The sequence below is a fragment of the Spermophilus citellus genome (genome assembly GCF_964194105.1).
Source record: "Spermophilus citellus genome assembly, chromosome: 3".
Taxonomy (NCBI): domain Eukaryota; kingdom Metazoa; phylum Chordata; class Mammalia; order Rodentia; family Sciuridae; genus Spermophilus; species Spermophilus citellus.
Genome location: NC_138184.1, coordinates 19799390 through 19821855, shown reverse-complemented (window position 1 = coordinate 19821855; position 22466 = coordinate 19799390). Strand labels below are relative to the sequence as shown.

Here is a 22466-nt window from a genome sequence, read left to right as displayed (position 1 = left end):
GGATGTGTTCTCTCATGTCTGTGGTTTCCTTTCAGTGCTGTGACAGTGGAGATCTTATCAGCAGTGGCAGAGCAGGGGCGAAGCCACCAGTGTTCTCTAAGGCCCTGAAGCAGCTCTGATTTCCCCACTCCATTTCTGGAAGTGGATTGTTGTTCTGTCAGTTCACAGGGATGTCTCAAGTGTGATTTTGATGGTGCCGAATCAGCCGATTAAACAAATAAGTCACAGACATCAAGCTCCAGTGTTTTCCTCTTCCTTCTGTGGAGAAACCATTTTTCTTTGCTCCTAGATTGTGATGGGGAGGTTTTAAAATAGTTTAGTCTTCTGCCAGAGGAGTGCTGAGTTCCTGGTGGCAATCAGGTGGCCACATGGTGCAGGTGAAAGGCTCAGGCTGAGGAATTAGTCAGTAATGGATTCAAGACCTGGCTCTGTGTCTGAACTTGCTGTTTGGCCTCAGGAAAGTCACCTGACTTGCCATAGTTTCAGTTCCCTCCTCAGGAGTTAGAGTAACCTCCTCCAAGGGCCATTCTGAGGACCAAAATGAACACAGTGAGGCTACACAGAGGCACCTAGCGGGCGTTTTGTAGGTGAAGCCTGACAGTTGTCCTCTGGGGCCTCACCCAGGTGGTTCTGAAATTTGAAATGGAGTTGGTAGGGAGGAACATAAGAAGCCACAGGCCACCTTAGGGTAGAAATGTAGACTCCAAGCCAGGTGCGCGTCACATATCTGTAATCCCAGCGGCTCAGGAGGCTGAGGAAGGAAGGTTGTGAGTTCAGAGCCAGCCTCAGCAAGTTAGTGAGGCCCTAAGCAACTTAGTGAGACCCTGTCTCAAAATAAAATATAAAAAGGGCTGGGGGAGACTGGAATCGTGGCTCAGTGGTAGAGCACTTGCCTGGCATGTGTGAGGCCCTGGGTTCGATCCTCAGCACTACATATAAATAAGTAAAAGATCCATTGACAACTAAAAGAAAAGAAAAAAGAAAAGGGTTAAGCACCCTGGGGTTCAATCCAGGTACCAAAAACAAATGTGGACTCCAGGAGGAAAATAGCACACCCTCTTTGTTAAGCAGTGACCATGGGCTTCCCTGCCAGAGCCCCAAAGTCCCCTCTTGTGCATGGCTTGACCAACGGCACCTCCTCTCAGTTTCCTAGAGGGAGTGGCTTCTGGCACCTGGCTCTCTTTTTAGTCCCATAGTCTTGGAATCTTAAGAATTAGTGTAGCATATGGCCCTTGTAGGCCTTGGTACTCCCCAGGCTCCTCCATTCCTAGGTCAGGGCTGCATTTTCTTTTCAACCCTTCACACTCAAAGGATCTCACTTCATTCTCTGTCTCCAACGCCAGGGCTCTCTTCAGCTTACAGTAAGGAACCCACGGTAGGCAGTGGTATCCTTACAAATGTGTAGCAGCCAGCTTACTCCCAGGGGCTTCTGATTTAAGGTGTTTGCCAATTTCTGTGGTATCATACTCCCACCAGAGCTAATTTCAAGTGACCAACTCAAAGTCACTTGTCACGGAGCTGAGAAGATATGCTGGTAATTGATTCCCACAAACTGGTACCACTGGGCTCCAGCCAGCACTGCCCTTGGGCTTTCCAAGGTAATATATCTCCTCAGATTGTCCAGGTGGATTTCTGCATCTTTCACCCTGGAGCAGAAATAGAAAAAAAAAATCTCAAGTTCATTTTTCAGCACATCTCACTTCTTTTGGTTTTCAATTTCTCTTCATGCATTGATTTGCTTCAGAACCATCATAAAGTAGGTGGTGGCTGAAATAGAAATAGAAGGTAATGCACAAAAGAGACAATCCCATCTTGTCCTTTCAAGTGATGAGATTTTTGTACCGGGTTAAATTCAAGAGAAGTGGAGAATAAGGCTTTTAATTGTGGAAGATTGAAATTTTTATTCTATAAATTCCTTCAAAACATCATGTACTGTACAATCCAAAAAGAGAATCTTCTCTGAATTGTCTTTTTATGATATGGCATTATTCTTATGACATTTTATATTCATACTCATTGTCATGACTTTCTCAAATGCTGGTGGAAGACTGCATTAAAATTTAAAAAGAAACCAACCGATGAACCTCATTTATTTCTTAGATGCCAGGGGGCAGCCAAAAGAGAGACAGACACCATGGATACCTTTGTTGACTCTGCTTGGTACTACTTCCGATACACAGACCCTCAGAATGCTCACAGGTAATGCCCCTGCTCTGGTCAGCCTGGGTCCTCCAGCAAGAAATGGTCCTCCAAGATGAGGTTAGCTGCGTGAGAGGTTTGCTTGGGGAGACACCTATGCAGGCCAGAAGAGAGAGGAGCAGGGTAAGCAAGGAGAGCCCTTAGGTGCCATGCAGGTGACAGGTGCCAAGGAGGAGCAGAAGGAGAGATAAGGGGAAGACCACAGTGCAGCCTTGAGAGCATCAAAGCTGCTGGGAAGTTCATCTCGGAGTCCCAGGCAGGCAGAAGTAGTTTTGCCCTAGTGCCTCCCCCTTGCCCTTGGGAGCAGCTGGGAGAGCAAGGGTGGGCATGAACACCAGAGTGACTGAAGGTTCAGCAGCCGATGCTGTTGGTCAGCTGTGCTCCTAAAAGCAGGCTCTCTTGGACTGGGAGATGCTGCTCAGCGGTTGAGCACTTGCTTAGCATGTATGAGGCCGTGGGTTCCATCGATAGTATCAAAACTCAAACAGTCTCTCTTAGAGTGTGTTGAATTATTAAATAAGATTTTACACAGCCAAGTAAATCCCAAATACAAGACAAATAAAAGTCCAAAAACGAAAGGTAGCGCTCTCATGATGCTTGCCTTGCAGGACACTGCATTTCTGTGATGGTAAGAGTGCTGTGTTATGTATTTAACTAGAAATAATAATGTGACTATATAGGGAGGGTGGGGTGAGGAGTGTGAAAGAGCTAGGCAGCATCTCCTGTTATCACATATAGTCACTAGATAATTCCCCAAGTTGGCAAATCAGTGAAAAGTATAAACATGGTTTTTTTAAAAAATAATTGCCAGAAGAAACAGCTAAGAATTAAAAGCAGCTAAGGGACATACCTGGGTGGGGACATTGGGACTGGACACCATTGTTCTTCTTGATTAACCTTTCAATACTATATGATTCTTCAGTTATATTTATATTTCTTTGCCAAAAGAAAGGAAGGAAGGGAGGGAGGGAAGAAGGAAGGAAGAAAAGAAAAAAGCGAAAATTAAAAAAAATATGAAGGGAAAGAGCATTTGGTAACTAGGCAAAAAAAAAAAAAAAGGGAGCTGAACTATTCCAGAGCTCAGGAAAAAACGCAAATACTCTGCTTAAAAGGACCTTGCCAGATTGCTCTTGTCCATGGTAGAAATATTCTGGAACCCAAAACTCTACATATAAAAATGCCCCCTTATTGGTTGTAAAATACTATACTTCTGGAGAGATGGATGCTCCTGTCCTCCCCCACCATCATCCTGACCTGCAGAATTATGATTCTGTCATTTGAGTTCATTTCAGAAATGAGTAAGATCCAAAGTCAATAATCCCCCGAGAAGGTAGAAAGGTCACAGTGACTCCTGAGGCTGTGAGTCACCAGGGTGGCCCCATCTAACCCACAGAAGGGCTCCTCTCCTAGGCCTTCCCCCTGGAAGGCATCTCATTTGGTAACATCTGGCTCAGAATACAAGGAGGCAGGCTCTTCACTTTCCCACCTTCACAGATGGCAGAGACTAAATTATAAGAGGGATCCTCGACTGGTACCTGGCTTTCATCCTGGGCCTTCAGAGCCCCTCTTTGGTGAAGAGTGCAGTGCACTTCATTTCCCCCCCTGCTGTTGCTTTCTGCAGCCTCTGGCTTGAGCTCCCACTGGGATGGCTTCCTGGGTGGATCATAAATCCTCTCTACAGCTATTTTTGTCATTTCACACCTTAATTCTTCCCAAATACCATCCTTCGCTTTCCCTTCTTTCCCCTCACCTGGATCAGCAGTTGGATTTCTGTAGGGAATCATTTTTCACAAAGGAAAAAATTATGTATTTTTTTTTTAAATTTACCAAATGCTGGCACAGTAACGGGAGGTGAGAGACTAACCTACACTAAGATGCAAACGTGCACTGGTTGGCCAGACTTCCACCTGCCTGAGCTGGAGCCACCACCTCCCTGCAGAGAAAGTACCTAGAGATGAGGGGAGAGAATTCACAAATATCTGAAACCATGGAGCACACATCTTCAAAAGGCAAAGGGCCACTTGATTGGCTGACCTCAAGAGAGGGGCCAGTGCCTCTCTTTCCCAAGGATCCCTGCAGAACAGAGGGAAATGGAGTTTCTCGTCTCCCCATGTCCACCAGGGCCAAGAGTCTGAGGAAGCCTGTCTCTCTGTGTCTGTGCTGTAATGGCACATGGTAGGTGAGAGTGTTATTGAGCTATTGACTACTTATCCTAAGTAGTCTTCATTGCATTCAGTAAGCCATGCACAGGCTCTTTCTGACTATTTTAAAGCTACTTTAAAAAATAAGGTTGAATTTCTGTTTTAAAATGAACATTTAGTAGCTGCATGTCAGTCTGCATCGTAAATGCCACATTGCCCTCTATTGGTAAGAACTCAGAAATCTCCATTGTCTAATCATAATAAAAACTGAAATAAATCTAGATATTTAAACGTGCATTGTACTGAGATGCCTTTTTTTGCTGATATGTTTTTCTCTTATTCCCATTTTGTATGAAAGTTGCATTTTTAAAATATTTGTCACTAATGTCTTCCATAGCTGTTATTGTAAATTTTCTAAGTTAGCACGATCTGATTTTTCCTCCCTTTATTACATAAGCTTTTCTCTTATTCTTAAAAGAAAATCTCTGTTTTTTCGTGCCGTGATTCATTTCAGGGCATATGCAAATTACGACGTTCTGTTTAATTTGTGCAGTGTGGCGAGCAGGTTTTTTAAATGCCCATTTCTTTTTCTTCCAGCCCTTTTAGTACAACGCTAGCCGATTACTGGATGCCTGTGGATCTGTACATTGGAGGGAAGGAACATGCTGTCATGCACTTGTTCTACGCAAGATTCTTCAGTCATTTTTGTCATGATCAAAAAATGGTCAAACACAGGTGAGCATTTATACTCATTCTAAAAAGAATTCAGTTCACAAAGAGCAACTTGAAGCAGGTGTCTGAAGCAAGGTCAATGTATGTGGCAGAAAAATATTGTTTTTCAAGTGTACTCCAGAGGCCATTTAGCTTTAACAGTTTGAAGTGCGATTATACATATTGCTTAAGAGTTCCGGTGTGTGCACTGAGTGCTCAAATGAATCTAGCCTTCAGTGCGTCCCTGCTTAAGTGAGTTAGGTAATTTGAGATTTTTACTTGTGAGGCAGAGAGAAGTGGGCCAGATGGTCCATGGCCTTTTCTAGCGTCATGTGAGGTCATGTTTATCATCTGGGGCCTCTGTACAAGCTCTGTTTCTAAGCTTGGCTGAATCCTGCCTTAATATTGCCACGCTGATAAGTGTATTATTAGAGTGGAAAATAGAGAATCACATTGTAAAGCACTGATAAATCCTTTCCCATTGGCCTATAAACTTCTTCATATTCACAAGACATCAGTGTGTACTTTTTCCCCATGAAATACATCATATATGTATAGGATGTATTCAGTATATCATATAATTGAAAAAAATATATTAACATCCATGTCCCATGGCTCGGTGTAAGAAGTAGAATCTAACCCGGGCACCCCTCTCCAGTCCCATTAGCGTTCTTCCCACACCCACCGCTCTTCCTCCAGGTAACACCCTGCATTTTTTATTTATTTTCTTGATTTTTCTTTGTAAACTTATCCCTACTGTATATATAGTTAAACAACAGATATTGTTCGGTTTTTCCACATTTGAACTGTGTAGAATTGTATTTCACATTTTGTATTGCTTTCTTGGCCCAACATTTTTTGAGAGTCGGTGTTGCTCTTTTTGGTTTGGTTTGTTTTTTTTCAGAGTACTGGGATTGAACCCGGGGCTTCATGCATGCTAGGTGAACACTGAGCTACATCCCCAGCCCTTCTGATTTTGAGACAGATTTGCACTAAGTTGCCCAGGTGGGCCTTAAACTTGTGATCCTCCTGCCTTAGCCTCCCTAGTTGGTGATTTTCATCAGAACAATAATCAGATCTCTCGTCTCCCTTGCTGCTGGTAGTAGAAATCCTGGAACATCCTTTAGCATATTTTTTACTTACAGAAAAGAAAGGTGGTGGAGGGGTGGTGTCCTAGTATCTCCCAATCTAGATTACCCATGATGACAATTTTAAAAAATGATCCATGCCTAAGATGAAAAGTTTTGCCTGCATAGGAACTGAACTTGGTGTCTCCCTCCCTGCAGGCCACTCTTTACCCCTTTCTTCAACTTTTAAATTTATTTGATTTTATGCAGAAAAATATTTTCCTTATTTCCACCTGTATGCTTTCATTGATACACTCATTTTATTTTATTTTATTTTATTTTTTTAAAGAGAGAGTGAGAGAGGAGAGAGAGAGTGAGAGAGAGAGAGAGAGGGAATTTTTTTTTTTAATATTTTTATTTTTTAGTTCTCGGCGGACACAACATCTTTGTTGGTATGTGGTGCTGAGGATCAAACCCGGGTCGCACGCATGCCAGGCGAGTGTGCTACTGCTTGAGCCACATCCCCAGCCCCGATACACTCATTTTAAATGTTACATATGTCACACATAGGTTTTTGCCTTTTTGATTTAACAATATAGCTTGGTAGTCTTTCCAAATCAGCACATACAGATCTCCCATTCTTTTAAATTTATGCATAGTATGCCACAATTTATTTAGATAGTCCTCTAGTTTTCTATTATTTTTATCAAAAAAAAAAAAGTGACTTTTTTTTTTTCTGTAGTACTGGGAATTGAACCCAGGGGTGCTATACCACTAAGCTACATCCACAACCCTTTTAATGCTTTATTTTAAGACAGGGTCTCACTAGGTTACCCAGGTTACCTTCAAACTTTTGATCCTCCTACCTCAGCCTCCCAGGTACTTGGGATTATAGACATGTACCACCATGTCCAGCCTGTGACTCTCTCTAGCTATATTCTTAGCAAGAATTGAGGAGCCTATCTGTAGGGTCAAGTCCAAACACTGGGGTATCTTGGATGAAAGCATACATGTTCTTTACTTTTTGTTGGATTAAAAAAAAATGTTGCTATTAAAACCTCTGAGCCAGGCACGGTGGCACACGTGTGCAACCCTGATGACCCTGGAGGCTGAGGAGGGAGAATCCCAAGTTCAAGGCCAGCCTCATCAACTTAGATCCTCAACAACTGAGCAAGACTCTGTCTCAAAATAAAAAATAGAAGGTGCTGGATGTATAGCTCAGTGATAAAACACCCCTGGGTTCAATCCCCAGTACTAAAAATAAATAAATAAATTTTTAAAAAAAAATAAAACCTCTGTAATACAGACAGAACTTCAAATTGATTATAGAGAAGTATATTGAAGCTCCCTCCCCACTCACTGACTCTGCACTGCACACATGGATTAAGAGAAGTCATCTGTTCAGAAAACTAATTTAGGATATAAATTAAATGCTTAAACTAATTTTCTTCTCATTAGTCCCAGAGACCTCCATGTATAAAAATAAACTGATTTGCATCAAAAGGACACTAAACACATTAACAGCCCTGATCCTCAGGTAAACAAATTAGTTAAAATGTTTGCATTTAGGTTATAAAACCTGCCAGTTGTGCTTGGCATTTCTTACATATGAAAGTGAATTTACCTAAGTAAACATTACCCTTGAAGTTGAGAATGGTGTCCTGGTCCTGTCACAGTCTCATAAACATTATACATTCATAGGATACTTTTGTTTAAATAAATTTTAGTTTAATGCCTTGATGTAAACAGTTATTGTTCTTCGATAGAAATGGCCTCCACAAGATAACAAGAATTGGATAGAGGTTCAGTTTGTTTGTTTGATGTTTGTTTTAGTACTGAGGATTGAACCCAGAGGTGCTATACCACTGAGCTAAATCCCCAGCCCTTTTTATTTTTTATTTTGAAACAGAATCTTGCTAATTGCCAAGGCTAGCCTTGAACTCGCAGTCCTCCTGCCTTGGCCTCCCAAATTGTTGGGATTACCAGTGTGCCTGGCAATAGAGGTTCTGTTTAAAGACAAAATACAACACAAGAAATATTTCATTCTTGCATAGGTCTAGAAACAGAGACGATATGTAAGTGATTTCTGGCTCCTTAACTATAAGGCATATTTCTTCTAGTTTCTGAATAATTATTTGTGGAAATAATCAATCAATCAATTATTTAGTGGTTAGCTATCCTAAGGTATAGCACACACAAGGTCTGAATTTCTTATGTCTTTTTTTTTATATGTTAAAGAGCTTTTTATATTTTTACTAGTGGATTATACATAATAGTGGGGTTCATTGTGGCATTCATACATGCACATAATTTGCTCCAATTCATTCCCCAGTACTTCTCTTTTCCCTCCCTTCCTTCCTTACCTCTTCCTTTTCCTCTCCTTCTCTGGTCTTCCTTCTATTCATTTGCATACTCTTTGTATGTGTGTGTGTGTTTGGTTGGTACTGGGGATTGAACTGAGGCACACTCAACCACTGAGCCACATCCCCAGGAATTTTTGTATTTTATTTAGAGACAGGGTCTCACCGAGGTGCTTAGGGCCTAGCTAAAGTGATGAGTCTGGCTTTGAACTTGAGATACTCCTGCCTCGGCCTCCTGAGCTGCTGGGATTACAGGCATGCACCACTGAGCCCGGCTTATTTGCATATTCTTTTCATTGCTGCATTGTAATTATACATAAAGATGGAATTAATTGTGATATATTTATGCATGCATATAGCATAATTTGGTCAATTTTATTTCCGTTTTCCCCTTTCCTCCATTCCTCCCTTCCTCCCTCCCCCTGGATCTTCTAAACCCTACTGATTTCCCCTTCTATTCATGAGTTTTAAAACCATAGTTGAGGAGGAAAAAAGCTTTGCTGCACTCAGATCTAATTCTGAAATACAGTTTCAGATGTGGCTTTGTTTCTATCCAGATGGTTTTCTAATCTGAAAAGCTTCCGGGTACACCTGGAATTTGCTTTACCATCAGCTTTAAGGGACAGCTATATGATGTAAATAGAAATAGAGCTCTTCAGGTATTTGGGTTTTTAAGAATTCTTTTCTAGATGGTAAGATTCTGTTCCCTGTTCCCCTCCCTCAAGAGATTGGCTTTCAGTTCTCAAAAGGCCAATCTTTTGGAAGAAGGAACAGAAGGTTACCTTAACCTTTGCTCTGCCCTCCTGTGAGCATTCTTCCTATTGAATCACATCAGGGCAATGGCAGCCTCTGAAAACCATCCTGAGCATTACTTCTTTGTCAGAGGTGTTGGTAAACCAGTGAGTCACAAGTGAGAGGAAAATCAGTACTTTCTGCTCTGAGTAATTCAAAATTATTCAATTTGAATTTTTTGGTACTGTCCCAGGGACACTTTACCACTGAGCTACACTCCCAGCCATTTTAATTTTTTATTTTGAGACAGGCTCTCAAGAGACCCTGAGGCTAGCCTTAAACTTGGCAATCCTCCTACCTCAGCCTCCCAAATTGCTAGGATTACAGGTATGGCCATTCCTGGCTCCAATTAGAATTTCTAAGAACTTCTAAACAACTTTATCAAGCTGGGCTGGAGGGAACATGGAGGCCTGTCAACCACATGTATGTTTGTGAAACCCATAAAAGTCAGAATTTTTAAGTTTATTTCTGTGATCCTTTTGGTTAGCATTGTCATTTCAGTAGCGACTTGAAACTATAGCTATTTCACTTCAATTTTACATTTCTCAGCCCGTGGCCCTTATCTCAAGTAGTTACTCTGGACCAGTCACCAGAGATCTCTGTTCATGCTAAGCATACCACTAATTAGCTATGTTGACAAGAGATCTGACTCGTTTGAGTCTCAGTGGCCTCATCTATTAGGAATTCAGTCATCTCTGAGCCCCCTTTTCTCTCTCTGATTCTAAGTATACATTTCGTTTCCTTTTTTTTTTTTTTTTTTTTTTGGTACTGAGGATTTAAACCAGGAGCACTTTAGCACTGAGCCATGTCCCCAGCCCACCTGCACCCCACACTTTTATTTTTGAGACTGGGTCTTACTAAGTAGCTTAGGGCCTTGAACTTACAATCCTCCTGTCTCCACCTTGTGAGCTGCTAGGATTACAGTCATGTGCACCACACCCAGCTAAGTATAAATTTCTTCACATACAAACAGCAAATGTTTGCACACATCAAATATTCCTTCTTATTTCTAAAGAGCCCTGGACATTTCACCTCTTAGTTATACACTTAGATTTGCAGCTGGAACTTCAGAACGTCTCCTACTACTCATATGAGGCTGGTCTCTGTGCCACCCCACAAGATGGTAGGCAGGTATAGGTACCTTGGTGGTGTATGTGGAATACCATGAATAATTAACCTGGAATTAACATCAACAGGAAATTCACAAAAGGAGATATACAGATGGTCAATAATCATTGTATAAAATGTTTCCCTCACTTACAATCAAAGAAATCCAAACTAGTTAGCAGTGAAATGCCATTTTCCATGGAGCAAAGAGGCTAGAACCAGAGTAATACTCTCCCAATATATAAAGTGAAAACCTTAAAGATATTCTTTTTTTTTTTTTTTTTTTTTTTTTTGGTACTATGGATTGAACCCAGGGGCACTTAACCACCGAGCCACATCTCCAGACCTTTTTATATTTTATCTAGAGATAGGATCTTGCTGAATTGCTCAGTGCCTTACTATATTGCTGAGGCTTGCTTTGAACTCAAGATCCTCCTACCTCAGCCTCCTGAACTTCTGGGATTATAGGCATATGCCACCATACCCGGCAATAAGATATTCATTTTGAACACACTAATTGCACTTCTAGAACTCTAGCCCAAGGAAATAATCAGAAATGCAAACTTGTGCACCAAAATGTCCATGTACATGTTGTTTCAAGTAGCTAAAAATGTGAATACAGCCTCAGTGCCCCAGAATGCAGAGACAGGATAAATTGACAATAGCCCACCTATGTGGAGGACTCTTATTCAACTCTTCAGAATTAAATTATAAAGAATGTTTAAAAGCATGAAGGAATGAATGTATCTGAAGCACAGAGAAGTGAAAAGAGCAAGATACAAAATTGTAGATAACAGTGTGTTCATCTGCCTTTCTATATACATGCATAGTGACACACATCTGTTCACTTAACACAAGAGAAAAGATTAGAAAGAATTATGGCAATGCTGGTCATCTATGAGCAATGAACTTCTTAATGATTTTATTATTTTTTAATGCACTTCTGATTGTTCTCAGATTTTTTTACAATGATTTAGTAACTTTATGATTTTTCACAAGCAGTCATTTGCAGATTGTATTCTGCAGAAGGGAAATGAGGGAGCCTGGGGTTCTATTCCGGGCATGGGGCAGGCATGGGCTCTTGGCTTCCTTCACTTGGGCTAGTAGCACTGGGATGAGAGCCCCAGGGAGGGGCACAGGTCAGCGGGAGCCCTTGTCACAGCTCCTCTCACAGACCCCCCTTTCCTATCCTCCTGTACAAGACAGCTGCAAACGTGGACTCTTGCCTGTTCTTTCGTTGTTCTTCAATGCCACCCAGAGAGACACCGAATTCCCTGACCTGAAATTCTCCTTGCAACTTGCTGCCAACAGAGCGGTGGCCAGCAGAAACTGCTCCATGGGGAATAGCTGCTAGTGTTCCCTTTCTCTGTCACACCAGAACCAGGGCTCGGACAAAAGGAGCGGGCAGAAGAGAGAGATGCTTTGCTGGGGTCTCAGCCTATTAATACGGCCTCCTTCTCTGCTCCTGGCTTCTCTGCAGTGATATTTTAAGAATGAGCATGGCTAACTTAGAAACAGGCCTCACTGTGTGGACATAATGGCCCTAGGCACCAAGCAAGGGAGAAAAGGAAAGACTGTGACTTGGACTGGCGCCCGTCCGTGGCCCTCTGCTTTATCCTTACTAGATCTACATAAGTAGCTGCCCGGCCGGGTCAGGAGAGTGGGCAACAGGGTGCCCAGGGCTTCATAAGTGGGCAAATATCATCTCAGAGACTAGTTAGGGCTCTGCCATGTCCTGAGATTGTTTGAGCCACATCTTAATTGGAACATTCCTTGCAGATGATGATTTATACCAGCACTTAAGTAGCCTGGCAATCCATGCTGGGAATTTCCTTGTTTGTTCTAATAATGAGCAGCCCTCCCTCTCAGCTGCTCTCCTTCCTTCCTTCCTCTCCTCCTTCCTTCCTGTCTCATGAGACAAAGGTGGCCTTCAATGCTCTGCAGGTATCAATTATAATTTCTGAATTCGCGGAGTCCCAGCTAAGCTGGAAATACTGACGATTCCATCCCTCCTTCTCCTTCTGTTCTGTTGCACGGTGGGCTCAAACATCATCTCCCTCCAGGGCGGGCTTGAGGGAGTAAGAAGAACAATGACTCCGAAAAATCCTGGGCCTTCAGGGCAAAAGCCTGCTTAACCCCCCTGCCTTTGATGATCCTGGAGTCAGAAGCAGTTTGTTGGTGGTTTCAAGTTGCAGATTTTTCACTCTCTCATAAACGTCCCTGCTGTGCAGTCTCTAAAATGAATGAATAACTCAACTGCTTATGTAAGTTTGTTCCTAGGTGCCATCTGTTGAGTGAGTAGATGAATGAACAAATGGGAAATACTACACTGGTTGTGAATTTGATCATGAATACAGTGCGGTGTGAGTGAGCTCTACTCCAGCAGGGCTGGGTTCCAAGTTCAGCAGTGCCCCTCATTCCCCTGCACCTCACACCCCCTTATTGCACCTAGCACCTCCATGTCCCACCTTGTGCCTCCATGTCACACCTAGCACCCCATGTCACACCTAGCACCCCGTTGTCACACCCAGTGCCTCCATGTAGCACCTAGCACCTCCATGTCACACCTTGTGCCTTCATGTACCTTCATGGAGATTCCCTTCCTCCTCCTTCTCTCAAGAGGACGATGGACAGGTCAGCCACATACAATAAAATTTAAAAACCACCCAATACAGTTCCAGGTATCATACTGGACACATATACCAGAAAAGAGCAAGTAATTCTAAGTAGGAAGTTCCAAGACACCTTACCAGTACAGGTAGCATTGGAGTGGATCCTGGAAGATGGAGTTGAACTTGACAGATGGGTGGTATGGATAGCAGTTTGGGGAATAGTGTGAGTAAGGATGTGGACACACCGAAGGGAAATAGCAGAGGATGTGAAAAGGAAGGGGAAGGAGTCCTTAATGACCAAGCTGAAGAATTTGGACTTGATTTGGAGGTACTCTTCAAACATGACTAGACTTTCTTTTTCTCCCTCACATTTTTGAGAATGGCCAGGCATTGGAAACCCCAAATCAGTGACAGCAAATAGACTTCCTCCCCGAGGACCAGGGTTGCTTTCTTACCATTTTGTCCCTAAAGCCAGTTCCTTCAGCATCAGGCACATAGCAGGCACTCAATAAGTACTTATAGAATAACTAAGTAACACACTTCACATAATAACTCTGTGCTTTCTGGTAATGTGGTACTGAGTTCCAAGACCCCACTGGCGTGGGCCAGGAAATGCCAAGATCAGTGATGTCTGGATGGTCACAGGTGAGGGCACTGAGGCAGTCATGTGAGTTTTGCCATCCCTGCCCAGATGATCCATCTGAGATGGCTTTGCCTTACTGTACCCGGGAGGAGCTACAGCTTGCAGATGGGCTCCAGTGTGGCCACCTCTTAGAAATGAAGATGCATGCATTTAACCAGGACTGGGTTCTGGTGCACTGCTGTTTTATGAGGTGACACCTGCAAGTTCCAGGGAAAGCATGCCATGGTGACATACCAGAGACCCCTCATTCAGCAATGGTTGGAAGTGGTTCTGAAGCAAGCAAATCTAGACCATGGTGTTAGCAATCAGGCTCACAGTGCCCGGGGTGAGGAGGTAGCACCTAGGGTGGGGGATTCGGGAGGTTGAGCTCAACCTCTGATTGATGTGGGTTCTGATTACACAGTTCTGTTTAGTTTGTGAAAGCTCACCTAATTATATATCCCAAGGACTCACGCTTTTCAATATGTGTGCCCTCTTTCATTTAGCAGTTTACTTTAAAAGAGAGAGAGGAGTGGTTCAGTGGTAGAGCACTTGTCTAGTATGTGTGAGGCCTGGGATTCAATCCCCTGCAGAGCAATAAATAAGTGAGAGGGAGAGAGACTGTGGGGATGAGGGAATTTAAAAGATAAGTCAGGAGGAGTGTAGTTTTAGGGCAGAATCCCAGCTGCCCTAAGATTAGGATGATTCTGGCCCATTGCAATTCTACACATTCCCAGAAGGTGGCAATGGTGGGCCATTTGACAAAATGCAAAAAAAAACAAACCAAAAAACAACAGATTCTGTGTTTCCTCCTCCCCTTGAGTCTTAATGCTGCTGATTTTAATCATTCTACTCATCTTTATCTTTGAGTCCAGATTCTTCCTTCCTTCCTTCTGTCTCAAAGATATTTTTTGCTTTGTTTTTGAGGCTCTTTGGGGTTTTTTGCTGGGGACTGAACCCAGGAAGGTACATATGCTAAGCATGTGGCCTGCCACGAGCTACAGCTCCAGTGCTCACACTGAGAAGAGGGTGGGGGAGCACCTTAAATCCTGAAGAGACAGTAGCGCCTAACACGGTAACAGCAAATTGAGCCTGCTGGTACCAAGTGCATCAGGAAATGTCACTGTTTCTTTTCTGTTTGGCATGTAAAGTCATCTGAGACAAAAATTCCAATCTAAAAAATTAACAAAATTATGTGCCCCCATGTGCACAAATCAGCCCCGGTTGAGCCCAGCAAGGCACCCTGGGTGTTAGAGGACAGCGCTGCATCTTGTAGAATACTTTAATTTGTTTTGTGTATATACCCAGCCTCATCCCTCACCTGTTTGATCTGTTGTCTTTTGCTGAAATCTGATGTGTTATTTATGAAATGAGGTGAAAAATTCAGGTGCATGTCAATTTAGCTAGAATGACTTCAGGAACTAAGAAAGAGCCCATACCCAGGCTGTTCCTCTTACATCCCACCATCCATTTACCTATCCTTTTATTCATAAAACCATTTGATATTTTTAAACAAGGCTTCCCTGGGTTGGGCTCAGTGCCAGGGTTGGGAATGGAAGGAGGAATAAGAGAGGGGTCTTTGCCATGGTAAGCATAGAGCTGGGATGCGCTGGTCTTTTCATGGAATCACAAAACATCCTGGCCACATGCCTCCGGGCAAGGTGTGCTGGCTGCTGAGGACACAAAGGAGGGCCCAGAACTGTGAGAAGGGGACTGTGTATAGGGGATAGGGACAGCCAGCCAGGAAAGGGAATGCCTGAGTGCAGAGATGTCTAAGAATGAATCTAGGCTTCTTGAGCCCGAGCTGGAAGGCATTCCTGCAGAGGGACACAGAATACTGAGGAGCATGGCATGTTCCAGCAGCCACCTCCATGTGGCCTCTGAAGAGCAAATGCATACGTGGCAGAGAAGACAGTCAATAGGGGCTGGAGGGATGGTAGAGAGAAGCCCACGTTTGGTCTGTTGGTATAGTTTTCTGAGCTCCTTGTGTGGTTTTATTGACTGGCTTGCTTTCCTGAATCAAAGAGGAACTGGAAAAATATAGACCTGAGTCCTCGTGTGTCAAAAGTCTGGGAGACTTGAAAGGCCTGAGGACACAGAGTTCCTTATGATGTCTGGGCCAGCCTTCCTTTCTCAAAAATAGCTCAAACATAGCAGCATGGCCCTTCCTTCGTTGTGCTTCTGTGCTAAAAAGCAGTTTAAGAACCAAGTACCTTTGATTCATAAATCCTTCTATGTAAAGGAATCATAATTTCTGGGAATCTTGCTAGGGACATGAACTGTGACACAAGATGACATCACTCTCCTGCCAATTGTGACCTTGCCAGAAGAATATATTAGAGGAAGTGGGAGTCACAGAAGTTTAAAGACTCAAAAATTTATTTTAGGCCAGGCATAGTGGCATACGCCTGTAATCTCAGTGGTTTGGGAGGCTGAGGCAGGAGGATCCCGAGTTCAAAGCCAGCCTCAGCAAAAGAGAGGCACTAAGCAACTCAGTGAGACCCTGCCTCTAAATAAAATACAAAATAGGGCTGGGGGTGTGGCTCAGTGGTCGAGTGCCCCAGAGTTCAGTCCCTGGTACCCATCCCCCACCATTTTTTGGAGCTGGAAAAATGGTGTGATTACTTTTATGTGCAAATGTGGAATGTCTTCCAAATTAATGCATAGCATGCCCAGTGATCCTTTGACATTGAATAATGCAACCATTACTGGATAAGGTCTCTATTGTTTACGTTTCCATTTGAGTGTTAAGTATGTTGGATCTTTCCAACCTTGGAAAATGTACCTCCCTCCTGCCACCACCATTAATGACAAACATACCTTTACACACATGCTCATAACAAGATTGTTAAATGCAAAACAGGAATTCTTTTTTTCTACTGACACTGCATTTTTTTTTTTAAAGAGAGAGTGAGAGAGAGAAGAGGAGAGAGAGAGAGAATTTTCAATATTTATTTTTTAGTTCTCGGCGGACACAACATCTTTGTTTGTATGTGGTGCTGAGGATCGAACCCGGGCCGCACGCATGCCAGGAGAGCGCGCTACCGCTTGAGCCACACCCCCAGCCCATGCATTTCTTTTCCTGTCTCTTAGTTGCCTTCTCTATCCTCCTGAATCTACTGGAGAATTTCCTTCAAATCACCTCTTTCCATCCAAACAACTGTTCAGTACACAAATCAGGCAGAACCTTAACAGTATCAGTGTCCATCTGAATCAGATATTCTTGCATGGAAATTTAGGAGCCTATTAACAAAGCCAGCTCCAGCTACCCACAGCACTAACGTTCGGGGTGTGTCCTGTGGGGCCTTTTCAAGGTCACTGTTTTAGAACCTCTAAATAGAAGATCCACCCCACCACCACGGAAGTGAACTTAAAGTGCCTCAGGGCTTTTATGTTTGGAAGGCATGTCATGCTGCTGCTGATGTTCATGGAGATCACAAGGCCTTCACTCTGTGAACAGTCCTCGCCCTTCCCTGAACAAAACAAGCTTGTGTGCATGTGAGCATTCGCAATAGCTGTTGCTGAAACATGTCAGAACTAAATCAGGCGGGTTCATAAGAATAAGCCATTTCAAATTTAAAATAATTTCAGCCTGAAGGTTAATCTCAACTTTTCCTCTTAAGAGAAGTTTCTGTTTCACTCTTCAGTCAGTAAGAGTGTGATTAAAACTACTTTTTAGTTGGACACAGTGGCACATGCCTATAATCCTGGTGGCTCAGGAGGCCAAGGCAGCATGATCACAAGTTTGGGGCTAGCCTCAGCAACTTAATGAGACCTTGTCTCAAATTAAGAAATAAAAAGAACTGGGGATGTATCTCAGTGGTAGAGAGCCCCTAGATTCAATTCCCAGTGTGCCACACACACACACACACAAATTAAAAACACCTTTCTAAAAACAGACACTATAAGTAAATTATAATTCATCTAGACTGTAGAACACTTGGTAGCTATTTTTAAAATGAGATGGATCTATATAGACTATTATGGAAAAATTGTTTCATACCATTATGTAAAAATACCACAAAGTAGTACATTTGGCATGATCCCACTTATTTCAATCAAGAAAAATCTTTAAAGCCATATGCAGGTATCTACACATTCATGTACATAAACATGTTGAAAAAGTCTCCAGACTTCCAGGGATATAAACAAAACAACTGCCTCCTCAAAGGGGTGTAGACCCAGCAAGGATTTGAACAGAAAGGATATGTTCGTGTTTAACTTGTATGATTTAAAATGTTTTTAGAGAAAGTAGGCAGGCCCTGTATATCAAATTAAGGAACAAAGCAAGGGACCCTCGTCCTCTGGGCCCTCCCTTTGTGGAGCTGGGCCTGCAGCTGATATTTGTGCAGTTCTTGAATGTACAAGTTTTTTCATGCGTTGTTCCATTCCCTCATCCCAGAAACACTTGAAGGCAGGCTTTCCTTTCCCATTTACAGATGAGCAACCGGGCTCTCAGAGCAAATAAGTGACTTGCCTGAGAAACAGAATGAGATTCAAACCCAGGCCTTCCAAATCTGAGGCTCTTTCTACTTTTAGTAGTAGCAAGTAGGACTGTTGCCAGGTGTAGTGGTGTATGCCTGTAATCCCAGCAGCTAGGGAGGCTGAGGCAGGAGGATCACGAGTTGAAAGCCAGCCTCAGCTACTTAGTGAGGCCCTACAACTTAGACCCTTTCTCAAAAGAAAAAAAGCTGGGTATGTGGCTCCATGGTTAAGTTCCCTGAGTTCAATCTCTGGTTACCAAAAAAGAAAAATAGTAGGACAGTCATTAAAGAGGGCCAATCTGACTTAATGTCATCGTGTTTGTTCAAGCTGGTCTGCAGGTTGGTCGGCAGACTTGTTTTCACGAAGGGCGGTTCTTTCCACTCTTCAGCAAGGGTGGCATGTGTTGCTGATTTCTAGATGCTTCCTATCCCACCCCTTCTTCTTTTTTCCTCTTCTTTCCTCAGGGAGCCTTTTCATAAGCTGCTGGCCCAGGGCCTCATCAAGGGGCAGACATTCCGCCTAGCATCTGGACAGTATTTGCGGAGAGAGGAGGTAGACCTCACAGGTAAGCCCTGTCCCATCTGGTCCAGACTATTGCAGAGAGCCAAGGCCAGACTGGGAGCTGTTCAGCTTGTAGGCATCTGCCTCTGGCCCTGGCTGGGTGGGAAATGCAGGAGGAGACCCTTTGGCCCCTGTTCTCTGCAGCTCAGCTGGTCCAGGACTGGGCCCTCTGCAGGCTGCTCCTGGGACTGGACCCTCTGCAGGCTGCTCCAGCCCACGGGTCACTTCAGCTACTGGCAGGGTTCTCCTTCCTAGGTAACCCAGCATCCACTTGGGCATCGCCGGGGTTGCCAGCCCATCTCAGAGGTGGAGTCCCAGGCCCAGGAGACATTCTTCTATGACTGAGGCTCCCCCATCATCTCCCCACAAGGTCTAGCAGTGTGTGTCAGTGTGTGTGTAGACCTTGGGGTCTCCACCCTGCCTACTCCATCTGCAGCCCCTCAGCCCCTCGCACTTCTCACTAGACCCCTTTTACCAGCTGCCCTGAGCCCTTTCCCTTCACTTTATGTCTTCAGCCTCCTCAAAGGCATCTCCTCCTAGCAGATCTTTAGGTGGCATCATGAGGATGTGTCACATGCACCCAACACACAAGTGACATGAACGACATGTTAGGAAATCGAGGGAGGGTTGTACATAGAGGCAGCTGTTAAAACCCTTAGCCCTCGGCCACTCGATTCAGAAAAACAGCACTTAATGGATGATATCAGGTTAGGATGTGGTGAACTTGTTGTAAGCCCCTGGGGAAGGGACCGAAAGGTCACAGGACAAGGCTCAGCCTCTTTTTTTTTTTTAATTTATTTTTTAGTTGTAATTGAACACAATATCTCTATTTTATTTATTTATGTGGTGCTGAGAATCGAACCCAGGGCCTCTCACGTACAAGGCAAGCGCTCTACTGCTAAAGGCTCAGCCTCTTTCTAAGGAACTGGAGCTGAGAGACCCAGAAACTGTATTGATGTTGGGCACTGGAACCATCAGGTACTAAGGAGTTAGGGCAAGACTTGCCACTGTGGCTACCCAAGTCACTTTGTAAACTGACCCATCTGGACTTAGATAGTACAGAGTCCCTCAAGCCAAACACTAAAGAGACGGTTTAGGTGGAAGTAGTTGATGGAATTACCTAAGCAAAGTAGAAATGTGTCAGGGTTTGGAATGGTTGGTGTAGTCCATGGGAAGCTGGAGAAACAAACAGTGTCTTTTCAGCACAGACCATAGTCATATAAATTTTAGCTGTTAGTAAAGTGCTCTCTGTGTTATGGGCAAGGCTGCCCACATATAGCTGTACAGTTTGTGCACTGCACAAAGGCACCTGGCCAAGGGAATCAACAGGGCCTGATATCCAGACACTGCCAAACCATACCTTTGGGGCCTCAGCTACTGAAAGAGAGCATCCCTCATGTGTATGCTTGTGGGACTTCTAGTGGAGATTAAACCCAGGTCCTCGTACATGCTAGGTGAGTGCTCTACCCCTGAGCCACATCCCCAGCTCTTTTTAGTTATATTTTGAGACAGGGTCTCCCTGAGCTGTCCAGGCTGGCATCAAACTTGCAATCTTCCTGCCTCAGCCTCCTGAGTCACGGGATTACAGGCGTGTGCCACTACACCCAACTAAGGGAACACCATTTTCTATCTTCTCTACTTCTCTACCCAGAAAGATATATTTTCCTAATTTGCACAACAGTGCTAAAAAAGCTAGTCCTAGCTCAGGGTGGGGTAGAGGAGGGAGTGATTCCCTGAGCCTCACCACAGCCTGGAGGAAATGTGCTCCAGGACTTCAGGCTCCCTTTGCCCTGATGTCCTGAGGCCAATCAGAGATGTGAACATCCTTTCCCTCCCCAGGGACTTGCCAACTGGGCAAGAAAGCTTCAGTCAACAAGGACAGGTTTCGTAGTCTTAACAGACGGACTCTCAGGGCCTGTCAAGTTGGCTTTTAGGTGTATACATCAGTCCCTTGGGAGTTTGGTTGCTGTTAGAGTTAGGGACAGAACTCACCTAAAAGTGGGCTTAACACGGGGATGGGAGACAGGGAATCTGCAGCCCGTCCACAGCACACAGGAGGGCCCCAGACGCTTTTTCTCCATCTCTTCCCAAGCCTGCTGCCCTCCTCCTGCTGCTCTCTGTTCTTCTTTCTCTCCTCTGCCAGACTTGGACTGTACTCTGCCCTGGGTCAGTTTACAAAGTGACCTTGGGTAGCCACAGCGGCAAGTCTTGCCCTAACTCCTTAGTACCTGACGGTTCCAGTGCCCAACATCAAAACAGTTTCTGGGTCTCAGCTCCAGTTCCTCAGAAAGACGCTGAGCCTTGTCCTGTATCCTTTCAGTCCCTTCCCCAGGGGCGTACAACAAGGTCACCACATCCCAACATGGGCCTCTTCTTTTGGCCGCATCTGGACAGTGTTGTGTGGGTAAGGGAGAAGACACTTCCCAAGGAGGGGTGTCATCATACCACAAAGGGACCACCACAGTGAGTCGCCCCATATGCCCAGATTGCACAAAATCAAGTTTGTTTGGGTTTTTTTCTTTTTTTTTTTTTTTTTCTTTTTCTTTTTGGTACTGGGGATTGAACCTAGGGGCGCTTCACCACTGAGCAACATCCCCAACTCTTTTTATATTTTGAGACAGGATCTCACTGAGTTGCTCAGGGCCTTGCTAAGTTGCCGAGGCTGACTTTGAACTCATGATCCTCCTGCCTCAGCCTCCTAATCTGCTAGGATTACAGTTGTCCACCACCATGCCCAGCCAAGATCATACTTTGATGACTATGGGATAAATAGAGGCAGCAGATCTCAGAGTGAAGTGACCACTTAGAGGACTCTGCTTTTCTAAGACCCTGAATCCATAGAGGAATACAGCAACTTGTGCAAGTTTCTGTTTTGTTTTGTTTCTGGTGCTGGGGGTGGAGCCCAGGGCCTTGTGCGTGCAAGGCAAGCTTTCTACCACAAAGCCACACCCCTAGCCCTTCTTATTCTTTTTTTACTTTCCTATTTTTTTTAAAATAATTTACTCACAAAGGGGATATTGTTTAGTTTTGCTGAAAAAGCTGGCACAAGCCATCATATCTGTGTTTTTATTTATGAAAGGAAGGTTTGTGTTTTTATTTTAAAAACAACAGCACATATTTCATAACACACAGAGGGAGAGAAAGAGGCATGTTGACTGAAGGAGCGCCATTCTTGCTCCCTGGGATTTCTGATGGGCCCTGTGTTTGTGGGAGCCGTTTGGATCACATAGCATTCTGTGTGTTCTTTTGGCCTCTAGGTTCTGCTCCTGTTCATGCAGAAACGAAGGAGAAGCTGGAGGTGTCATGGGAGAAGATGAGTAAGTCCAAGCACAATGGGGTGGAACCCGAGGAGGTCGTCTCTCAGTATGGCATCGACACCATTCGGCTCTACATCCTTTTTGCTGCCCCTCCAGAGAAGGATATCTTGTGGGATGTGAAGAGTAAGTCACCTTCCCCTTCCTGGCCTGCCACTTGTGATCTGCCCTGGACTGCAGGAATTGGGGGAAGGAAATGACTTCGCTGTAGACCGTGGTGGAGAATTCTAGGACTCGGCTCCATAGAGCAGGAAGCTGTTTGCCCAGCCTCCTGTGGCCCCCTCAGGCCAGTGTTCTCCAGTGTAAGCGAGCCTCAGGATCATTTGGGGAACTTGCTACAAATGTAGGTTCCCAGGCCTCACACCAGACCTGCACAGCCTCCACGGTGGGGCCCAAGAATATGCCTTGCAGGGGACTCTATAAGGACCACCCCTGGAGAGTGGTTGCCTCAGACACAGATGCCTTCAGTGCTGCTCCTAGGCCTGCTCTGGTACT

General features: G+C 44.2%; 1 protein-coding gene and 1 long non-coding RNA gene across 4 annotated transcripts in view; one reads left to right on the top strand and one right to left on the bottom strand.

Moving 5' to 3' along the window:
- Positions 1 to 18554, bottom strand: part of LOC308643113 — a 622623-nt gene extending 604069 nt beyond the window's left edge. Inside the window, exons 1-2 of the long non-coding RNA XR_014020703.1 lie at positions 16671 to 18554; positions 11554 to 16487 (exon numbers count right to left, since the gene is read on the bottom strand). This is a non-coding gene — a long non-coding RNA (uncharacterized lncRNA). The remainder of the gene's footprint in view (positions 1 to 11553; positions 16488 to 16670) is intronic.
- LARS2 (leucyl-tRNA synthetase 2, mitochondrial) overlaps positions 1 to 22466 on the top strand; it is a 144952-nt gene that overhangs the window by 100218 nt on the left and 22268 nt on the right. For all 3 annotated transcript variants that reach the window (XM_081282815.1, XM_081282817.1, XM_081282816.1), the window contains 4 exons: positions 2101 to 2199; positions 4938 to 5075; positions 18561 to 18661; positions 21915 to 22097. In XM_081282815.1, coding sequence (XP_081138941.1) covers positions 2101 to 2199; positions 4938 to 5075; positions 18561 to 18661; positions 21915 to 22097 — 521 coding nt within the window. The remainder of the gene's footprint in view (positions 1 to 2100; positions 2200 to 4937; positions 5076 to 18560; positions 18662 to 21914; positions 22098 to 22466) is intronic.